We start from the raw sequence: 22812 nt of genomic DNA, 5'->3' as shown, positions 1-22812 counted from the left end.
CCGAGGTTGAAAGCCACGGTGTGGTGGCCCACGTTGCAGTCCCAGTGGTACCGTGAAGGAGTTTGGTAATCGCGGGGGGGGGGGGGGGGGGGGGGTAAGGAGGAGGAGCGGCAGACAGGTGATTAGTTTCAACCTCCTCGCAGACGTTTAAAGGAAGATGCCGCCCGGTTCAGAATTCCAACCAGGCTATGTGGCCGAGACCCATAGACTCACACAGAGATCCGTAGACTAATATGTCAACCAGGCTATGTGGCCGAGACTCATAGACTCACACAGAGATCCGTAGACTAATATGCCAACCAGGCTATGTGGCCGAGACTCATAGACTCACACAGAGATCCGTAGACTAATATGCCAACCAGGCTATGTGGCCGAGACTCATAGACTCACACAGAGATCCGTAGACTAATATGCCAACCAGGCTATGTGGCTAAAACCGACTGACTTACACAGAGATCCATAGCCTAACAAATTCAACCAGGCAATGTGGCTGAGACGCATAGACTCACACAGAGATCCGTAGACTAATATGCCAACCAGGCTATGTGGCCGAGACCCATAGACTCACACAGAGATCCGTAGACTAATATGCCAACCAGGCTATGTGGCCGAGACCCATAGACTCACACAGAGATCCGTAGACTAACATGCCAACCAGGCTATGTGGCCGAGACTCATAGACTCGCACAGAGATCCGCAGACTAACATGCCAACCAGGCTATGTGGCCGAGACTCACAGACTCACACAGAGATCCGTAGACTAATATGCCAACCAGGCTATGTGGCCGAGACTCATAGACTCACACAGAGATCCGTAGACTAATATGCCAACCAGGCTATGTAGCCGAGACCCATAGGCTCGCACAGAGATCCGCAGACTAACATGCCAACCAGGCTATGTGGCTAAAACCGACTGACTTACACAGAGATCCATAGCCTAACAAATTCAACCAGGCAATGTGGCCGAGATGCATAGACTCACACAGAGATCCGTAGACTAATATGCCAAACCGGCCAAGTCCCTGGGGCAGCACATTCTATATGACATAGCATCTGGCTGGTGTGTTTATTGGAGAGAGGGGTGGTGGGGAGGGGCATTGCATCTTCCTTTAAAATATTAATCAGCATTGTAGCTCCCGACGCAAAGAAAAGCATCCCGCCACCTGTGAACGCCGACCAATCAAACGCCTGCGGAGAGAGGGGAGAGAGGGGGGGAGAGGAGAGAGGGAGGGAGGCTGGCGGAAGGAGCTGCATGCATGGCGAGGAAGTGAGGAAGGCAAGGGTGGCGTGAGGAGTAGGAGGAGGGGGGGAGATAGGTACCTGCCGTACGTGTACCGACCGCGGTACGCGCTGTGGTTCCCATCGCGGCTCAGAGGGCCCAGGGACGCGTATAAGCGCACCCTGGCAGCGTCACAGGGGGCGGGGGGAAGGGGGTGGAGATGAAGGCAGGGGATGAGGGAGGGAGGGCTTGGGGGGGAGGAAGGGCATGGGAGGGAGGGAGGGTGGAAGAGAGAGCATGGGAGGGAGGGCTTGGGGGGGAGGGAGGGAATGGGAGGGAGGGAATGGGAGGGAGGGCAAGGGAGAGAGGGCAATGGAGGGAGGGAGAGCATGGAAGGGAGGGCTTGGGGGGGGGAGGGCTTGGGGGGGAGGAAGGGCATGGGAGGGAGGCCATGGGAGGGAGGGTGGAAGGGAGAGCATGGGAGGGAGGGCATGGGAGGGAGGGCATGGGAGGGAGAACATGGGAGAGGGTGGAGGGAGAGCATGGGAGGGAGGGCTTGGGGGGGAGGGAGGGAATGGGAGGGAGGGAGGGAGGGTGGAAGGGAGGGCATGGGAGGGAGGGCTTGGGGGGAGGGAGGGTGGGCAAGGGAGGGAGGGCTTGGGAGGGAGGGTGGAAGGGAGGGTGGGAGGGAGGGCAAGGGAGGGAGGCCATGGGAATGCCCACAACATCTGCCAGGAGAGGAGTTCCAGTTTGCAACTGCGCTACCGCGGCATTGCGACCGTCAATCCTCGCCTCTCTCTTGCGTCGCCCCTCACAACGCAACCACCGCACCACGAGGGCGACCTGGATCACGCCACTCCAGTCGCGGGCGGGATACGCGTGGCCTCCACGGAAACGAGAGGGTGGGGGACCGATCCACGGTAGGGGGCGGGGGGTAGTGCGCCCGCACCCCCGAGTATTTGCAGGATGCGGGGTTAGGGGGGGGGAGGGAGAGGTGGGGAGATGTGCGCGAGAGCGGGCGGTGCGGCTTGTATACCTCTCAAACTGAGGCCACGCGACGTCCTCGCTCTGCTGGGAGCTCTCGCTGCTGCCTGGAGGTGCACACACACAGAGACAAAGATCCCGCGAGCGAGCGCAGCCTTCAACACGCTGCTGGGGCAAGTGCTGCTGGCGAGCAGCAAACCTGCGAGAGGGGGGCAGGGCGCGCGAGGCGGGAGGGTGGCCGGCACCACGGCCGAGCCGCCTTTGTCTCCCCGGTTTCTCGTGCTCACCACACGCACACACACACCGCACCGCACCGCACCGGGCACTCGTTTAAGGCTGAGTCGACCTAGGGGAGGCCCAGCACCGGTTCGGATATTCAACGGTGGTGTTGGCCGTGAGCAGGAGTCGGAACTCGGGCCTCTGCCGGGTTCGTAACGCAGCGTGGCGCTAACCGCCGAGCCCACCGCTCATCCACACACACACACAGGTACATATAACAACAAAGACAAAGGTCTCACGTATAGCCTGTAATAGACTGTTGGGGCAAGTGCTGTTAGCGAGCAGTGACTGCAAAGGCCGGCACGGCACACGACGGAGTGGGTGGACAACAACACGCCCGGCCGCCTATGTGGCGATGTTTACACATCGCACCGGGTACTCATTTGAGGCTGAGTCGACCTCGGGGAGGCCCAGGACCGTTTCAGATAATTGTCACTGGTGTTGGCTGTGAGCGGAAATCGAACCCGGGTCGCCAGGTTCGTAGCACAGCGAGCTAACCACTACACTACTCCTCCCCGTGTACACAGACGCGTACACACATGTACACGCACACATACATATGAGGGAGTATATAAGTGGGTAATTGTATGAGTGAGGGCATGAGTGAGTAAGTGACTATATGGGTGAGTGTGTATATGAGTGTATTTACGAGTGCAGAAGTTAATACATATACGAGTATATGAGAATGTGTGTATGAGTGAGTGTATGAGTGACTAAGTGAGTGTTTGAGTATGTAAGTGATGGAGTGAATATAAAAGTGGAGACACGAGTGAGTTTATGAGTGAGAATATGAGCGAGTGAGAATATGAGCAAGTGAGCTTATGAGCGAGCGAGTTAGTAAGTGAGTGGTTGAGCGAGTGCGTGTAAGATTGAACGTATGAGTGTGTGAATGAACGAGCACATGAACGAGCAAGTTAGTGTATGAGTGAGTGAATGAGCGAGTGAGCGTATAAGCGGATGAGTGTATGAGTGAGCGAGTGGATAAGTGCTTGTATGAATGTGTGTACGAGTGTGTGTATGAGTGAGTGCGCATATGGGCGAGCGAGTGGGCGAGCGAGTGGGCGAGCGAGCGGGCGACCGTACCGAGGGAGAGTCCGTTGGAGGCGGAGGTGGCGTGGCTGCGGGGTGACGTGCCGCCACCCCCCTCCAGCACGCTGTCGTCCAGCAGGTGTCTCGCGCGGCCGTGCGGGAAGGTGGCGCTCCGCACCTCCACGTCGCTAAGACGCGGCACCATGCTGAGCACAAAACACAAATAGGTTACGGTCAAGTTAGGTGAATGGGTTCATGAGTCAGTCACTCACCAGCAGCCCAGGCCGTGGCTAGTTATATTAATGAGCGAATGCATTCATCACTCACCAGCAGCTCAGACTGTGGCTCGCTACATTAGTGAGTGAATGAATCAGTCTAAACTATTTTTTATTTTACCAGGTAAGGCCCACTGAGCTATATAGCTCTTTTTCAGAAGCAACCTGGTTATCACAAATGATAGCTCAGCAAAAGTGGGGAATAACCGGAGGACCCGGATAAAAATCCATGCGACCACAGGAAGAGACACACGCAAACTGCAAATATACAGGTGTTAGCGTCGGGATCAAACCCGCGACCTCCTGTATACCAGGCGAGGGAGTTAACATCTCGCCACCGTGGTGCTCCTGGTGAGTGACTGATTCACTCACTCACTCACCATGAGCCCAGGCTGTGGATCGTTAGGTTAATGAGCGGATGCAATAATCACTCACCAGTAGCCCAGGCTGTGGATCGTTAGGTTCATGAGCGAATGCATTAATCACTCACCAGTAGCCCAGGCTGTGGATCGTTAGGTTAATGAGCGGATGCATTAATCACTCACCAGTAGCCCAGGCTGTGGATCGTTAGGTTCATGAGCGAATGCATTAATCACTCACCAGTAGCCCAGGCTGTGGATCGTTAGGTTCATGAGCGAATGCATTAATCACTCACCAGTAGCCCAGGCTCTGGATCGTTAGGTTAATGAGCGAATGCATTAATCACTCACCAGTAGCCCAGGCTGTGGATCGTTAGGTTAATGAGCGAATGCATTAATCACTCACCAGTAGCCCAGGCTGTGGATCGTTAGGTTAATGAGCGGATGCAATAACCACTCACCAGTAGTCCAGGCTGTGGATCGTTAGGTTAATGAGTGGATGCATTAATCACTCACCAGTAGCCCAGGCTGTGGATCGTTAGGTTAATCACTCACCAGTAGCCCAGGCTGTAGATCGTTAGGTTAATGAGCGGATGCATTAATCACTCACCAGTAGTCCAGGCTGTGGATCGTTAGGTTAATGAGCGAATGCATTAATCACTCACCAGTAGTCCAGGCTGTGGATCGTTAGGTTAATGAGTGGATGCATTAATCACTCACCAGTGGCCAAGGCTGTGGATCGTTAGGTTAATGAGCGAATGCATTAATCACTCACCAGTAGTCCAGGCTGTGGATCGTTAGGTTAATGAGCAAATGCATTAATCACTCACCAGTAGTCCAGGCTGTGGATCGTTAGGTTAATGAGTGGATGCAATAATCACTCACCAGTAGCCCAGGCTGTGGCTCTTGCGGTGTCTCTGTGCCGGGAGGCACCGGGCCCCCACCCCCGGCGGGGTGGACACGACGGGGGAGCCGCGCGGTGCCAGGCAGGGGGGCGCCGGGCGAGTGGTGGGGCCCGGTGAGGGGGGGCCGGGCAGGGGGCGTGAACTGTCAGGGGTGAGGGTGGAGGGGGGGCGGTGACGAAGGAGGGGGGAGGAGGATGACAGCATGGCTTACGCAATTGAATCATTGGTATTTTTAAATGTTTAACTTGTAGTACTCCTCCCCGTAGCTCGCGCTTTGTCCTGGGCTCTTGTTTAATTATAATCATAATAAAAATTCCAAAAACATACTTCTCTTTGTGCAAATAGCAGCCCGCACATCCTTTGGACCTGAGCGTCCATCCTAAAACTAGACTTTGTTATTTTACCAGGTAAGGCCCACTGAGCTATGTAGATCTTTTTCAGATGCGACCTCGCTATCACAAATGACAGCTCAACGAAGTGACTCATTATCGTCACGTGGAAATCGATAGCAGACAAATACTCTAAAACGCGTTGTGATGTTGATTCTAAATGTGGAGGTGAAAACCCGGAGGACCCGGAGAAAAATCCACGCCACCGCGGGGAGAGAGAGAGACACGCAAACTCCAAATATACAGCAGCAGGCATCAGGGTCTGGATCGAACCCACGACCTCCTGGATACCAGGGCGAGGTAGTTAATATCTCCTAGCCACCGTGATGATGATGAGTGAGAGAGAGAGACACGCAAACTCCAAATATACAGCGGCAGGCGTCAGGGTCTGGATCGAACCCACGACCTCCTGGATACCAGGGCGAGGCAGTTAACGTCACACCAGCCAGCCAGGCAGCCAGCAAAACTTGTTTTCTAACACAGTACGATCGTATCAAAGCGAATATCCCGAGCGTTTGGGTGGGATAACGCGGGACGACGCACTGAACCCGGCTCAATGTGCCTTTCCTTTTTAGGACACGCCCCTTCTTCTTCAGGCCCCGCCTCTTGCTGGTTAGGCCCCACCCCTCAGGACGCAGGGGTGGGGTGGCACTTGTTTGGATTGTGGTGGAAGGGGGGGGGGGTTACGTGCAGAAGAAGGTCGGGGGTCGTGCGACTCAACCACCGCCAAAATCCCACACACAGCAGCAACGTAACACGTGACGAGGACCGGATGGACGACAGCCGAACCAACGTGACGATCGCACTGCTCACAAAGCGATTGCTAATTTTATTGAGCGTCAGTAGGCGTCGTCGGACAACGCGATTGGCCGACGCACAAACCCGAGTTTGACCACCTCGGCCTTCCCAACTTGCGGGCCGACCTCTCCGAATCGCGAGCCCGCCACGTCCAGCCGCGAACGAGAATCTTTGATTCATCGAATGACGAGAAACCGGGCAAACCTGGGACGTCTTCTCTCGACGAGGAAAGACGAGGTGTACTCGCGCCGGGCTCAATCTGAAGGGACAGCCTGCACACGGACACACACAAAGACACACACACACACAAAGGTCCCCGGTAAATATCCTGGACAGACTGTTGGGGCAAGTGCTGTTAGCGAGCACCACCAACGAAGGCCGGAATGGCACACCGAGTGGGTAGTTGGCCAGCACCACGCCCGGACGCCTTTGTCTCCCCCAGTGGCGATGTTTACACATCGCACCAGGTACTCATTTGAGGCCGAGTCGACCTAGGGAAGGCAGAGGCTCAGGACCGGTTTCAGACAATCGTCACCCGATGTTGGCCGTGAGTGGGCATCGAACTCGGGTCGCCGGGTTCACAGTGTGTGGTATAGCTAACCAACTATACGAAGGCCGGCACGGCACACGAGAAGGTGGGTGGCCAACACCACGCACGCCCGCCCGCCCGCCTTTGTCTCCCCCAGTGCTGATGTTAACACGTCAGCCCCGCACACGCGCGTGCGCGCGCGCGCGTACATCGCTGCAAGCGAGCGAGCCACTCACTTGTAATTGTCGTCCTCTACGAACTTTTGCAGCTCTTCGATGTAACGCACGGACTTGAGATACTTCTGCACGTGGCTCAGGAAAGGCAGCTCTGCGCAAAGACACGAGACATTCTTTTTCAAACGGAACGCACAAACGGCACGGCACGCCGCGCGAGGGCAGGCACGGTCCGAGAGGAGCAGAGACCCCCGCAAAAAAATACGAAACGCGACGTCCAAAACGAACCGTGTAGCCAGCGTAAATGCAAGGCGGCGGCGGAGATGGTAGAGGCCCTGAGCGGGAATCGAACTCCCGTCGCCGGGTTCGTAGCGGGGCGCGCTACCCCATTATGAAAAGGGTTTTTTTGGTTTGCGCGCGTAAATATGAATGCTGCGTCGTTAAACCCGCCGCCAACACCCGAAACGGCCAATCGGTGAGGTTGTGTCACGTAAGCAAAACGCGGCCAATCCGTTACTAGTACAGCACTAACCGGTTGTGTGTTGGAGAGTTAAACCCACTACAACATTCACAATTCGTTACTAGTACAGCACTAACCGGTTGTGTGTTGGAGAGTTAAACCCACTACAACATTCACAATTCGTTACTAGTACAGCACTAACCAGTTGTGTGTTGGAGAGTAAACCCACTACAATATTCACAATTCGTTACTAGTACAGCACTAACCGGTTGTGTGTTGGAGAGTTAAACCCACTACAACATTCACAATTCGTTACTAGTACAGCACTAACCGGTTGTGTGTTGGAGAGTTAAACCCACTACAACATTTACAATTCGTTACTAGTACAGCACTAACCGGTTGTGTGTTGGAGAGTTAAACCCACTACAACATTCACAATTCGTTACTAGTACAGCACTAACCGGTTGTGTGTTGGAGAGTTAAACCCACTACAACATTCACAATTCGTTACTAGTACAGCACTAACCGGTTGTGTGTTGGAGAGTTAAACCCACTACAACATTCACAATTCGTTACTAGTACAGCACTAACCGGTTGTGTGTTGGAGAGTTAAACCCACTACAATATTTACAATTCGTTACTAGTACAGCACTAACCGGTTGTGTGTTGGAGAGTTAAACCCACTACAACATTCACAATTCGTTACTAGTACAGCACTAACCAGTTGTGTGTTGGAGAGTAAACCCACTACAATATTCACAATTCGTTACTAGTACAGCACTAACCGGTTGTGTGTTGGAGAGTTAAACCCACTACAACATTCACAATTCGTTACTAGTACAGCACTAACCAGTTGTGTGTTGGAGAGTAAACCCACTACAATATTCACAATTCATTACTAGTACAGCACTAACCGGTTGCTGTGTGTTGGAGAGTTAAACCCACTACAACATTTACAATTCGTTACTAGTAAAGCACTAACCGGCTGTGTGTTGGAGAGTAAACCCACAACAACATTTACAATTCGTTACTAGTACAGCACTAACCGGTTGTGTGTTGGAGAGTTAAACCCACTACAACATTCACAATTCGTTACTAGTACAGCACTAACCGGTTGTGTGTTGGAGAGTTAAACCCACTACAATATTTACAATTCGTTACTAGTGCAGCACTAACCGGTTGTGTGTTGGAGAGTAAACCCACTACAACATTCACAATTCGTTACTAGTACAGCACTAACCGGTTGTGTGTTGGAGAGTTAAACCCACTACAACATCCACAATTCGTTACTAGTACAGCACTAACCGGTTGTAGTGTGTTGGAGAGTTAAACCCACTACAACATTCACAATTCGTTACTAGTACAGCACTAACCGGTTGTGTGTTGGAGGTTAAACCCACTGCAACATTCAAAATTCGTTACTAGTACAGCACTAACCGGTTGTGTGTTGGAGAGTTAAACCCACTACAACATTTACAATTCGTTACTAGTACAGCACTAACCGGTTGTGTGTTGGAGAGTTAAACCCACTACAACATTCACAATTCGTTACTAGTACAGCACTAACCAGTTGTGTGTTGGAGAGTAAACCCACTACAATATTCACAATTCGTTACTAGTACAGCACTAACAGGTTGCGTGTTTGAGAGTTAAACCCACTACAATATTTACAATTCGTTACTAGTAAAGCACTAACCGATTGCTGTGTTGGAGAGTAAACCCACTACAACATTGAGAATTCGTTACTAGTACAGCACCAACCGGTTGTGTTGGAAAGTAAACCCACTAGAACATTTACAATTCGAGTAGTGTGACATTTCGCCAGGAATTACAACTCAGCATCATCAGGCGACAGTCAGAGTTGTGGATAAATCCTCCTGTTTCAGTCTTAAATAGAGGGATAAATGTGATGCAAACGCATGCACTCCTACAAAGACAAAGACCCCCGTGTAGCCTTAACAGACTGTTGGGGCAAGTGCTATTAGCGTGCACCTATGAAGGCCGGAACGGCACACGAAGGGGTGGGGTGGCCAGCACCACGCCCGACCGCCTTTGTCTCCCCCAGCGGCGATGTTTACACATCGCACCGGATACTTATTTGAGGCTGAGTCGACCTAGGGGAGGCCCAGGACCGGGTTCAGATAATCGTCACCGGTGTCGGCTGCGAGCGGAAATCGAACCCGGGTCGCCGGGGTTCATAGCACTGCGCGATAACCACAACACCACCGCTCCCGACACACGCGCACACAGCACCAGCATACTACATAGGCACTACATAGGCACTACATAGGCATGAGCATACACGAACGCCCCCTACTGTAGAAACCTGACAGCGCCCTCCGAAAAACAAGTCGGGAGAGTCGGCGAGGAGGCTCTATCCTGGGTCAACGCGAGTCATCGTAATGGCAACCCAAGCAACACTGACATCCCCTCGCTTATCCTTAACATCTCCACCCCCCGCCCACCCGTTAGACGGCCATCACGAGCCCCTGTGTCTGGGGTAGAGGCAGCCAGGCCCTGGGTTCGAACCGAGGTTCACAGCAGCGGTGGTTCGAGTGTCTCGGACGCGGCAATTATGACGTCTCGGGGGGATGGGGGGGGGGATAAAAAAATAGTGCCAATTGGCACAGCGGTCAACCCATCACGGTTTGCCCCGTATTCTTGTACGGGGAAGTTGTCAGGTCCATACGGTGTACAGCCGTTTCAACACGGGGATGAAATCAATGTTTTTTGTCTATTTGTTTGTGTTTCTCCCTTGCGATGGGACTTTGTAGAAGGAACGTTGAGATTTATAAGGGGCGCGGGGTGACCGACAAGGTCTGAATTGGCCTGTAACAAGGCAGGCACTGATATTATATGGGGTTGACGGGGTACGCCTTTGAGGAGGTACAGAGAAGGTACGCGGCACCAGGGGAAAACGAACACGCACGCATTTTTCACTCGGTGAAGCACGCGGGCGTGCGTTCCACTGCATGGCAGCAAAGCGTCCGTCTGCGATGGCGGGGCGATTGCGAGTGCCTGCGTGCAAGAATGCGTGCGTGCGCGTCTAGAGCGAGCGCGCGAGTTGTGGTAGTGGACGACAGATGGTGGAGGCGATTGGGCTCGCCGATGAGCGGTACCGGGAGCGTTGGGGTCGGTTGCTGTGGAGCAGGGGGGGGGGGGCTCGTGACGGACGCTGCTGCGCGCACGCGCTGATCTACTCTTGCGATGGCACCTGCACGGGATCTCTCTGGCGTCCAATTGCGACGAGGGCGTCGCGTTTGTTTGGTTACGGGTCAAGACGCCCGCACAGCATTAACCGGGGCGGCCTGCCGGATCTGAAACCGTGAAACTCTGCAACAAACGGGGACCCCCCCCCACCGCCCACCCCCGCATCACGGCTGGGCCCGCGTCACCGGCCCGCCCCCCGGCCCACCGTAATAGCTGGCCGGACGGCGGACAACTTTCTAAAGTCGCGAACAAAAACACGAATCTAAAATAATTTTCACTCGACGCGATGGCGCCACTCGCCCCGGGGGACCGCATCTCGAAATGCCGCTTTCGTTTGAGTTCGGCGCAAACGAGCGGAGAGGCGGCGCGTACTGGCACCAACACCGGCTACGAAACCTTCGCCACTTCCAAGTTGAGCAACAATAATGTCGACGGCGACGACGGTGACGGGAATGTGGAGCGAGAGAGCCCACGGAGTGCGTCGCCTGGCGATCGGTGTGCGCCGGTGAAAAGCCTCGCCAGATGTGCCACCTGCGCTATCTTTCGGCCTCGCATGAAAACACCTCGCCGTTCGCAAGCGAGGACGGACCCCCCCCCCCCCCCCAACTCTCGGTCGGCAGTCCGTCCCACCCCACACCGCGCGTCTCTCTCTTCCCACCCTCCCCCGCCACCGTCGTGGCACGGCAGAAGACGGCCATCGGCCGCCACTCCCGACCCCGTCAACCCCCTGGGGTTGTGCAAACGGCACGGGCTAGACGTTACGCGCTCGTTCACAGTGGACCTGGCTCCCCCTTACGACCCCGTACACCGCCCCGCTCGCCAACGGGACTCTCCGTCTCCGTTGCCGTCTTGCATGAAAAAATGAAAGTTCATCGTGCGCGCACACATGACGCTGCGTTAATTACACCGTCGAGAGCACCAACTCACGACGCGTGAGAAGTCGTGGTGATCGTCGCTGTGGTTGGCCGGCTGAAATCCTACAAACTATTGACGAGATTTTTATTGTTACCAGGTAAGGCCCCACGGAGCTGTTCTGAAGATCTTTTTCAGAAGCGACCTGGCAACTCGCAATTAATTGCTCGACCAAGTGGCTTATCATCATCATCATCATCGTCGTCGTTACGTGGAAATGTATAGCAGACAAATACTCCGAAACTCACGATTCCAAATGCGGAGAGAAAAAATTGGAGGACCCGGAGGAAAAAAATCCACGCGTCCACGGGGAGAGAGAGAGAGAGAGAGACACGCAAACTCAAAGTATACAGCAGGCGTCGGGGGTCGGCATCGAACCCGCGATCTCCTGCACACCAGGCGAGGGAGGTAACATCTCCTGACCACCGTGGCGCCGAGTTAACGGCGACGGCACAGACCGTTTGAACGTTTGCGTTTGTTTGCGTCTCTCTCCGGCCGCGCATGCCTTCGCGCGCGGCACGCACCGTTTGCGTTTATACGTTCCGTAATGCACAAGCGGTGCAAAACGGATTGCGTAGAAATAAAATTGCTTTGAAAACAAAAAGAATGAAAAAAATGAAGAAAACGTTTGTAAAAAAAGGAAAGAAAAATAAAGGAAAGAAGAAAAAGGAAAGACAAATAAAAAAGGAAAGAAAAATGACAAAAAGGAACGAAAGAAAGAAAGAAAAAAGGAAAGAAAAATTTAAAAAAGAAAAATGATATAAAGGAACGAAAGAAAAAATGAAAGAAAAAAAGAAAGAAAAAAGGAAAGAAAAATAAAAAAGGAAAGAAAAATGACAAAAAGGAACGAAAGAAAAAAAGAAAAAAAAGGAAAGAAAAATTAAAAAAAGAAAAATGACAAAAAGGAACGAAAGAAAAAAAGAAAGAAAAAAGGAAAGAAAAATAAAAAAATGACAAAAAGGAACGAAAGAAAAAAGGAAAGAAAAATAAAAAAAGGAAAGAAAAATGACAAAAGGAACGAAAGAAAAAAAGAAAGAAAAAAAGAAAGAAAAAAGGAAAGAAAAATAAAAAAAGGAACGAAAGAAAGAAAGTAAAAAGTAAAGAAAGAAAGAGGAAGATTAATTTTCAAAACCCGCGAGTCGTGGAACCAAACGGCTCGTCGACCCGCGGCGCGCCGGAGGATTCCTCCGCCCCGCTCCGGACGGCGCCGCCCGGGTCAAAGGTTACCGTAGTGGCAGGACTGCTGGAAGTCCGAGATGACCCTGAGGATGTTGTTCATCTGGATGGAGCGCTGCTCGTTCTCCATGATGCTGTCGGAGGCCGGGTACGCCGAGTCGATGTAGATGAGATCCGACAGGTAGATACCTGCGCGGCGCACAGGACGACGAGACGGCGTGTTACACCTCCTGCGTGGACTCGCGAAGGCGCCCACCCGCAGTGTCCCCGGCTCGCGCCACCGTAAGGTCGAGCGGTCGCCCCCCCCCCCGTCTATCGAGGGAAAAGCCATTCAACTATTCCGACTAAAATCTGTCCGCGTCTCGCACCCCCCGGAAAGGGCATCTCGCACGCCCAGGGGGGCGCTTGCGTGCACCCCAGGTTATAAGAAGCACTGCTCCGGAGGGTACCCCTGCCATACTCTTCCGAGCTGATGAGACTAAATAACGCCTTTATTTTTACCAGGTAAGGCCCCACTGGCCTCGGCCACCACAACGAAGTGGCTTATCATCACCACGTGGACATTTATAGCGGCAGGAAAAGTACTCTAAACCGCGTGGCGTCGATTGTAAAAATGTAGGGGAAAATCCGGAGGACCTGGAGAAAAATCCACGCGACCACGGGAAGAGAGAGAGAGAGAGACACGCAAACTCCAAGTATACAGCAGCAGGCGTCAAGGGTCCGGGATCGAACCCACGACCTCCTGTACACCAGGCAAGGTAGTTAACATCTCCGAGCCACCGTGATGATGATGATGAAAGAGAGACACGCAAACTCCAAATAAACCGCAGGCGTCAGGGTTCGGGATCGAACCCACGACCTCCTGTACACCAGGCGAGGTAGTTAACATCTCCTAGCCACTGTGATAATGATGAGAGAAAGAGAGACACGAAAACTCCAAATATACAGCAGCAGGCGTCAGAGTCCGGGATCGAACCCACTAACTCCTGTATACCAGGCGAGGTAGTTAACATCTCCTAGCCACTGTGGGGTGGAGGGGGGGGGGCTCCAGAGGTGGTTGGCCTCGCCCTCCGCGCTGGCCAGACAACTCTGGGCGGGAGTCCCCACACTTTGACCCCAGCGCAAGCGACCTGCCGTGGGGAAACCCACCGCTGGGTGGAGAGAGGCGGCGGGGGGCGTGGGAGTGGGCGAGGAAAAGATGCAGCCGTTGGCGTCGTTTCAAAAGCGAAGGTGTGGGTCTCGTTTGTTGGGATATCAGATTGGTTGTCGTTAAGATTTGGACAACATTTTCCGATGATATTTCATACTTTACGGATAATACTAAAAAAATGCTTTCGGTATGACTACTCACGTTCAGGTCACCGTTAATGCACTCAGTGTCATCATTTATCGATTGGCTGCCATTGTCAAAAATAAAGGTCGCAGGGTGGCTGCCTTGGAGCAAAGTGAAAATTGTGCATGTTACAAGTTAGCATTATTATTATTATTTGGTGCTCAGATGGGCGTTGAAGCAGACGGTGCCGCTCATCTCCTCCACACAGCCCCCCGAGCCAGTCGTGGAAACTCCACGTTCGTCCGGCGGGGCCGAGGCTTATCCATAGGACAAACCGCTGCCGGCTTCCCGACCAGAGTGGTGCTTATTTTAACGCCGCCAGATGGACAATGGCCCGAGTCAACCTCCGACCAACCGTGAATTCGATGGGAACCTCTCGCTCGCACGCACGCACACACGCACGCACGCACGCTCGACCGGCAAACCGCCACGTGGCTAATAACAACTACAATTATATTAACATAAAAAAATTCACGATGAAGCCGCTGACGACGATGTTGATGATGATGATGATGTTTACGCAGCGGCGTGCAACAACGCTGGGAGTGTGCGCACCGCGGAAGCGAGCGGTCGCAACATGTGGTACGGATTTGCACGTTCCTTAATCCCGGGCCTTATCTGACCTCCCGCGAGAGCAGACCGTGGCGGACATTAATCACGGCTGACGTTTCGAAATATGTCGGTGTATTTTTTTCTAGCATTTTCGGGCCGCACATTTTCACGGCGGCGGTACCGCGACGCAGACGCACGCGAGCGCGGGAGAGCGACCGCGCCGGTGATCCGGCGGGCAGAACGCCCCACCACCAATGCCCAACACGTCTCCCCATCGCTCATTTCCTTCTCGACGGATCCTATAGCTGGGCCGCTCCTCTTAAAAGATAAAGTTACGTATTGGTCGACTCCGAGCTGCAGACGAGCGGGGTGGGGGGGGGGGGTGGTAAGGAAGGCGGTCAGTACCGGCGCGAGCAACTATTGCCCAAGCTCTGCAGCCCTATAATTAGGGATCGATAGGCCGAATCCCATTAACGCGCGGCGGCGCTTGCTCGTGACCTCTCGGACGGTCCGCTCAAAACCGCGGCCGCCGGAGACGTCACGTTTGAGACCGTGGCGAGAGAGAGAGAGTGCAATTATTATTAGAAGAGAGAGGGGGGAAAACACAACGCCAACCACCGCCATGTTAGTTTTACACCGGCGCACAACCAGCTGCAACGATGAAAACATCACCGAGCTCAATTCTGGAGAGGGGGGGAGCGGCGTGGAAGGGAAGAAGACGCAAAGTGTGTGTGTCTTGGTTGAAGCGGTACAACGCAACAACCACGTGCACTGGACGTGGGGGAGCAGGGACGGGCAAAGGAACTTCGCCAGAAGGGGAGAGGGGAGGGGAGAAGAGCACGAGGAGGCGGCCGCTGACGCCGCCCTGTAGACCCAAACGTAAAAACCACGTGTTCGCGCTTGTGTGTGTGCGTGCGTGTGCGTGTGTGTGTGCGCGTGTGTGTGCGCGTGTGTGCGTGGCTCTCGCGTGTGTACACTGCGTATCTCCGTCCGTGCGCTGTTACCGTGCGTTGTTGTCATTCCGCTTGTCTTCCCGGGGATGCCTCGCGCCGAGTCTCAAGGCTCTTATCATCCGTGATCGCCAGCTCGCTTCTGGCAAATAAGTTAACGCCTCAGTGGGCTTTGCCTGGTAGGATGGGGATGGTTCCGTTCAATTTGTATGTTTTTGGGCGATTTGTGTTTACCTTTCTTGTACTTTGCACTCCTTAATCTTTGGTTCTTTCGGTGAAGTCACGTAGACGGAAAATGAATGGATCACGACGTTTCGATCGCAGCACAAGCAATCGTCATCAGGTGAGACAAACACAGCAGGAGAACTGCTGAGGCGGTTGATGTTGACGCAGCGGCGTGGAACGAAAGCTTCAAATCAAGATTGACTTTGCACCCCTATCGGTGTTTTTGTTAGTGTGTTTGTTGTTGTAACGTTCTGAACCCGTGCCCCAACTGGACATCTGTGGGAGGGAAAAAAAAACAGCTTTATAGCTCATCGGATTCCTCCTGCCGCTATAAATACAGAATCCGATTTATTTTTCCAGGAGGTCCCCCCCCCCCCCACCAAGTGTTGGCAGGAAGGGGATGACGCCGCTCCGCCCTTCAACGCCGATCGAGAAAACCTATTCGCGCTTCCAAATTTGACTTTCCAAACCCGCCAAAAAGAAGAAACTCGCTACGTCGTCTTACACAAGGGGCACGCGAGTGGGCAAGCCGTTTCTCGAAAGACGTCGTTCAACTAACGGAGGCGGCGCCCGTCGTATTTTTTACGGTTAATTTCGCCGCCCCCCCCCGCCCCCCCACCCACCGCATTGTTAACCGGGGCGGCCCGCTTGAGATTGCAACCAGCAAAACGTCCGCGCGACAAAGCTGGGGACGAGTGGAAGCTCCGTCACGCCGGGCCCCCCCCCCCCCGCCCCCCCCACCGTGAGTTCGTGCGCTGCGGCCTCGCCGGGAACGTCGCGCGTTCAGAAATCACAACCTTCATCTTACCCTGGAGAAATCCGATGAGCTACGAAGCTCTTTTGCACACGTTGCCCGGCGGAGGAAGAGGGTGGGTGGGTGGGTGGGGGTCACAGAGCTACGGCAGTAAACAACACAGACAAACGGGCGGGGGGTGCAAAGTGTAGGAGACGCACGCAAATAGCGAAACAAACAAAAAAAGGCGCCGCAAGTTAAAATTGCACAAGTGCAGAGATTCACGAGCCTGGGCAAGGCAGCTACAACAGCAGGACAAGTCCCAGACCTCGCCAATACAACACACAGTAGTCCCCCCCCCCCCCCCCCCCAGTAAAATGGAACTATCGCGCCACGGGCTAGAAAAGAATAAAAAGACACTCGCTACACCTGAACGGGGTAGGGCGGGCGGGCGGGCGGGCGGGCGGCAGGGGGTTTGTGGGGCTCGTGGAAAATTGCTGAAACTTGGCAAAACAAAACATTTCCACAGCTTGGCGAGTGAGCGAGCGAGCGAGCGAACGGGAGGGGGCTGGTGGGCGAGCGTCGTCAAGGAGAGACCGCAGCAGGCAACGACGTGAGCCGAGTGGGAAGGAATCCTAAACGCGGTGGAAATTCCGCCCGGTGGCGGCGGCGGCGGCGGCGGCGGGAGGTTTCTCGTGACCGTGGTGAGTCACGTCCCAAACGCCGGTGGGCCTCGGATCGGTTACTTCGGCCGGAGTAACCGCCTCTCCGCGGTTACGGAATTCGCCGGATCATCACAAAGGCGACAGCCGTCGATATGAGCACGCACGCCATTAGTTTGATGCGTTAGATTAATAGTAACAATGTGCCGCCCCTTTTGTCAATCTACTGCTGGATGGATGTAGTCATCCCCCCCCCCCCCCCACCACCCCTCCCCCCCGCAAGGCTGCGTCAGTCGTGAGGGTTGTTTGACCATACTTCACCACACCGGTCGGCGTGCGTTGATGAAGGGCGATAACCCAGGACCGGTTCAGATATCACTTGGGGCGCCACGGTGGCGTGATGTTAACTACCTCGCCTGGTGTGCAGGAGGTCATGGGTTCCATCCCGATCCTGACACCAGCTGTGTATTTGAAGTTTGCGTGTCTCTCTCTCATCATCATCACGGTGGCTAGGAGATATTAACTACCTCGCCTGGTATGCAGGAGGTCATGGGTTCGATCCCGATCCTGACACCAGCTGTGTATTTGGAGTTTGCGTGTCTCTCTCTCTCATCATCACGGTGGATAGGAGATGTTAACTACCTCGCCAGGTATGCAGGAGGTCATGGGTTCGATCCCGAGCCTGACGCCTGCTGCTGTATATTCGGAGTTTGCGGTGTCTCTCTCTCTCTCCCCGTGGTTGCGTGGATTTTTTCTCCAGGTCCACCGGTTTTTCCCTCCACATTTAGAATCAACGTCACACGTTCAGAGTATTTGGCTCACTGCTATAAAATCCCAAGTGATGATGATGATAAGTCCTCTTCGTTGAGCTATAATTTGTGATGGCCAGGCCGCTCCTGTATATAAGCAATATATAGCTTAGTAGCGTAGCCTTCAATGGTAAAATTAAAATTGTTGTTTTTAGTTTACTTGCCACTGATGTGAAAAATAGAGGCGAGCGGGGAGGCAGGCAGCAGCAGTAATGGCATGAGCCGGCGTCAAATTCCCCCCCAACCGCCGCGCCCCAAGCTCTGTAGTCCTCTACGTATCAAGACGTCAGGCAATTAATGGGCACCCGGAGCAAACCCAATGAATGCGAGGGTGGGGGGGGAGAGCAACACTCGATCCCATCGTGATAAAATTTGGCTGTACCGCATTCTCCTGGCTACGAGCCAGGCTACGGGCTCCACTTCGACGATCGTGGCCAGAGAGGGGAGTTTTACACCCCTACCCCCTTCCTTGTGGCGATCCGCCAACCCTACACTGCTGCAGCTGTGGCTGCTGCTGTGGCTGCTGCTGTTGCTGCTGCTGTGACTACTGCCGCTGCTACTGCTACTACTACTGCTGCCACAGCTGCTGCTGTTACTGCTGCTGTGACTACTACTGCCGCTGCTACAGCTGCTACTACTACTGCCGCTGCTACTGCCGCTACTACTGCTGCTACTACTGCTGTGGCTGCTGCTGTGACTACTACTGCCGCTGCTAATGCTGCCGCTACTACTGCTGCTACTACTGCCGCTACTACTGCCGCTACTGCTGGTACTGCTGCTGCTACTGCCGCTACTACTGCTGCCGCTGCTACTGCCGCTACTACTGCCGCTACTGCTGCTACTGCTGCTGCTACTGCCGCTACTACTGCTGCTACTACTGCTGCTACTGCTGCTGTGGCTGCTGCTGTGACTACTACTGCTATACTTCTGCTGCTGCTAATGCTGCGACTACTACTTCTGCGAGACTACTACTGCTGCGACTTCTACTACTGCAAGTGCTGCTGCTACTGCTGCCGCCACAGCGCCGGATTGACGGCGTGCGCCACCGCCGCCTGGCTAGAGGCAAAATGCGGCGCGTGAGCTGGAACACAACGGGCCGCGCTTCGGGGTTTTGGGGCACGCCGCTGCTGAGCCCGGGGAACTGCAGCCGAGAATCCCAATGAACGGAATCAGATTCCCACCGTCGCTCGGGCCAAAGGCAACAAACAGCGGTCGGCCGTGTAAAAATGTCGTTCCTTGCCAAGGAGGGCTCGTGACGGAAGGAAGGGAAAAAGCTAATCGATCACACTGATGAAGATGATAATGAAATGACGCCAAAGGCGACGCGCGGGTGTCCCGTTCGTGGGCGTCCCGTTCGCCGCCGAACCTCGTGAACGCGTTCATTTTATTTCGAGCGAGGTGTAGCAGCGGCGGTGCCACTGTTTTTTTTTTTTAAAGACATCGTCACTCACCGCAGGGAACCGTAGCGACACGACCGCCGCCACTCTACGGCAGCCGGCGCCGAAACTGTGCCGCACGGCCCTCCCCCCCGCGGCCTTTTACTTCCGATTGCGTTCCGACAATGTACACACGTACGTCATCACTAACACTACCCATAGACTAACACGTACGTCATCACTAACACTACACATAGACTAACACGTACGTCATCACTAACACTACACATAGACTAACACGTACGTCATCACTAACATTACCCATAGACTAACACGTACATCATCACTAACACTACACATAGACTTACACGTACGTCATCACTAACATTACCCATAGACTAACATGTACGTCATCACTAACATTACCCATAGACTAACACGTACGTCATCACTAACACTACCCATAGACTAATACGTACGTCATCACTAACGCTACACATAGACTAACACTACCCATAGACTAACACGTACACCATCACTAACACTACCCATAAACTAACACGTACACCATCACTAACACTACACATAGACTAACACTACCCATAGACACTATGAGACCTCCTTTGCCAGTAGCAAGATATAGTAATAGGTTTTTACCCTTTTTGTGCCAGATAAAAGGGTAAAAACCTATTACTACCCATAGACTAACACTACCCATAGACTAACACGTACGTCATCACTAACACTACCCATGGACTAACACCTACACCATCACTAACACTACACATAGACTAACACTACCCATAGACTAACACGTACACCATCACTAACACTACCCATAGACTAACACCTACACCATCACTAACACTACACATAGACTAACACGTACGCCATCACTAACACTGCCCATGGACTTGTCATCACTAACATTACCCATAGACTAACACGTACACCATCACTAACACTACCCATAGACTAACACGTACGTCATCACTAACACTACCCTTAGACTAACACGTACACCATCACTAACACTACCCATAGACTAACACGTACATCATCACTAACACTACACATAGACTAACACGTACGCCATCACTAACACTACCCATGGACTACCACGTACACGTACGTACACGTACGTCATTTGAACGGGAAAGGGTTGACGCAGACAAACAATGGGTGGCGGCGGGGAGGGGGGGGTAAGGAGTAATGTGACACACGGTGACCTGAAGGTTTCGACCGAACCGGACTTCCAGTGACGACAAAATCCAGCGAGGGAGCTTCACAGTCCCAGGTACCACGAAAGTCATTGCCCAATCACCCCCTGTGGATTTGATGATGACACTGCACATATGAAGAGGTGCTAAAGATGATGATGATGATGATAATGATCCTACCGCCGCTGTTGATGACGCTGCTACTGCCGTACGCATGTTTGGATTCTTACGCACCGTACGTTGCCAACCGCGCTAATCGGAGGCCCTAATTGATAATGACGGCGATGGTGCTACTGATGACAATGATTGCGAAAGATGATAATTATGCTACTAAATAAAGATGATGATGCTGCTGCTGCTACTGTCATATGCATGTTGAGCCAACCACGCTAATCGGAGGCGCTAATGAAAATAACGGCGCTGGTGCTGTTGATGATGATAATTATGCAGCTAAAGATGATATATATGCTGCTAAAGATGATAATTATGCTGATAAAGATGATGATAACGCTGCTACTGCCGTACGCATGTTCAGCTTCCTCCGTACCATGCGTTGCCACCCGGCGCTAATCGAAGGCGCTAACAATAACGACCGCGATGGTGCTACTGCTGCCCTTCCTCACGAACATTAAACGGTGCCCCCCCCCCCCCACCCCGTGAAATCAACGTTCGTTCCCCCTCTCGAAGCCTCGCTCTCCTCTCCATCGCCCACTGCCTTCCACCTTCCCTCCCCTCGCCCCCTCCACTCCCTCCCATCCCTCCCCTGCTGCCCTTTCGTGACCCCCCCCCGCCCTCACCTCCCCCCCCCCCCGCGTGTGACCCCCGTTACGGTCGCTCATTCCTCGTCCCGTCCACTGCCCCCCCCCCCTTGCCCTCTAAACCACGCTCGGGTTTTTGTTACCGCTTTAAAAATACCCCAGGCGCCTCGAGCTACGTACGTGTTGTTCGTGTGTACGTTGGCACTTTCTTTCGCACCGTACGTAGCCAAACGTGCTAATCGGAGGTGCGGTGTTGAGTCGATGGGCAGTGTTGAGTCGATGGGCGGTGTTGAGTCTATGGTGCAGTGTTGAGTCTATGGGCAGTGTTGAGTCTATGGGCAGTGTTGAGTCTATGGGTAGTGTTGAGTCTTTGGGCAGTGTTGAGTCTATTGGCAGTGTTGAGTCTATGGGTAGTGTTGAGTCTATGGGTAGTGTTGAGTCTATGGGTAGTGTTGAGTCTATGGGCAGTGTTGAGTCTATGAGCAGTGTTGAGTCTATGGGCAGTGTTGAGTCTATGGGCAGTGTTGAGTCTATGGGCAGTGTTGAGTCTATGGGCAGTGTTGAGTCTATGGGCAGTGTAGAGTCTATGGGTAGTGTGTAGAGTCTATGGGCAGTATAGAGTCTATGGGCAGTGTCAGTCTATGGGCAGTGTTAGTCTATGGGCAGTGTTGAGTCTATGGGCAGTGTTGAGTCTATGGGCAGTGTTAGTCTATGGGCAGTGTTGAGTCTATGGGCAGTATGTATGTGTAACTTCTTTCGCACCGTAAGTAGCTGACGTGCCAATCGGAGGTGCTGGGGAAGGACAACAAACTAAACACACAGCTAAGGTGCTCTAGAGATAAGACGATGCCGCTAATGATGATACCGCTGCTAATGATGATGACAATCACTGTTGCTGCCCGACGACGATGATGATGATGATGATGACGACAATTTTCTCTGCATGTGGCGACGATGCTGCTGCTTCCAGTGACTACGCTGCTGCTGCTGATCGTGCCGCTGCTGCTGCTGATGATGATAATACCACTGCTGATGATGATGATAACGCCGCAGCCGATGATAACAATGATGCCGGCCTGCCGACGGCTACGGTGATAACCTTTGAGCGAGCGAAGACTGCAGTGTGCATGGACTGCCGCTTCTGTATTGGGACCACACCCCTTGTTTATTTTAAAAAGTGTAACCCATGGTTACAGACAAGAGTCCCCCCCCAAAGGCCACATATTTGAGCTTTGTCGAGTGGAAAAAAAATCGTACAGTTTATTGAATAATTGTGCTGGTAAGTCTTGAAAATATTTAAATAACTCATTTTGTTGTTGTTGTGTACGCGTGTATACGTGCGTACGTGTGTGCGTGTGGTGTGTCTGTCTGTGTGTATGTGGGGAGCGGTGGTGTAGCGGTTAGCGCGCTGCGCTATGAACCCGGGTTCGATTCCCGCTCACGGCCAACACCGGTGACGATAATCTGAACCGGTCCTGGGCCTCCCCTAGGTCCACT

General features: G+C 53.3%; 1 protein-coding gene across 5 annotated transcripts in view; it reads right to left on the bottom strand.

Moving 5' to 3' along the window:
* The window catches only part of LOC116955291 (ras-specific guanine nucleotide-releasing factor RalGPS2), a 210592-nt gene that overhangs the window by 1851 nt on the left and 185929 nt on the right, over positions 1-22812 (bottom strand). For 3 of the 5 annotated variants that reach the window (XM_076053012.1, XM_076053011.1, XM_076053010.1), the window contains 5 exons: positions 12749-12886; positions 7003-7093; positions 6442-6509; positions 5031-5192; positions 2324-3717 (listed from right to left, as the gene is read on the bottom strand). In XM_076053012.1, the coding sequence (XP_075909127.1) occupies positions 3317-3717; positions 5031-5192; positions 6442-6509; positions 7003-7093; positions 12749-12886 (860 nt within the window). In that variant the 3' untranslated portion in view covers positions 2324-3316. The other 2 variants (XM_076053013.1, XR_012929819.1) reach the window with 2 other exon arrangements.

Source organism: Petromyzon marinus, chromosome 59, assembly GCF_048934315.1.
Source record: "Petromyzon marinus isolate PM22_M1 ecotype Great Lakes invasive population chromosome 59, UKy_Petmar_22M1.pri1.0, whole genome shotgun sequence".
In the NCBI taxonomy this organism is placed as follows: domain Eukaryota; kingdom Metazoa; phylum Chordata; class Hyperoartia; order Petromyzontiformes; family Petromyzontidae; genus Petromyzon; species Petromyzon marinus.
The sequence above is the reverse complement of the archived record's forward strand: the minus strand, read 5'-3'. Positions and strand labels throughout refer to the sequence as shown.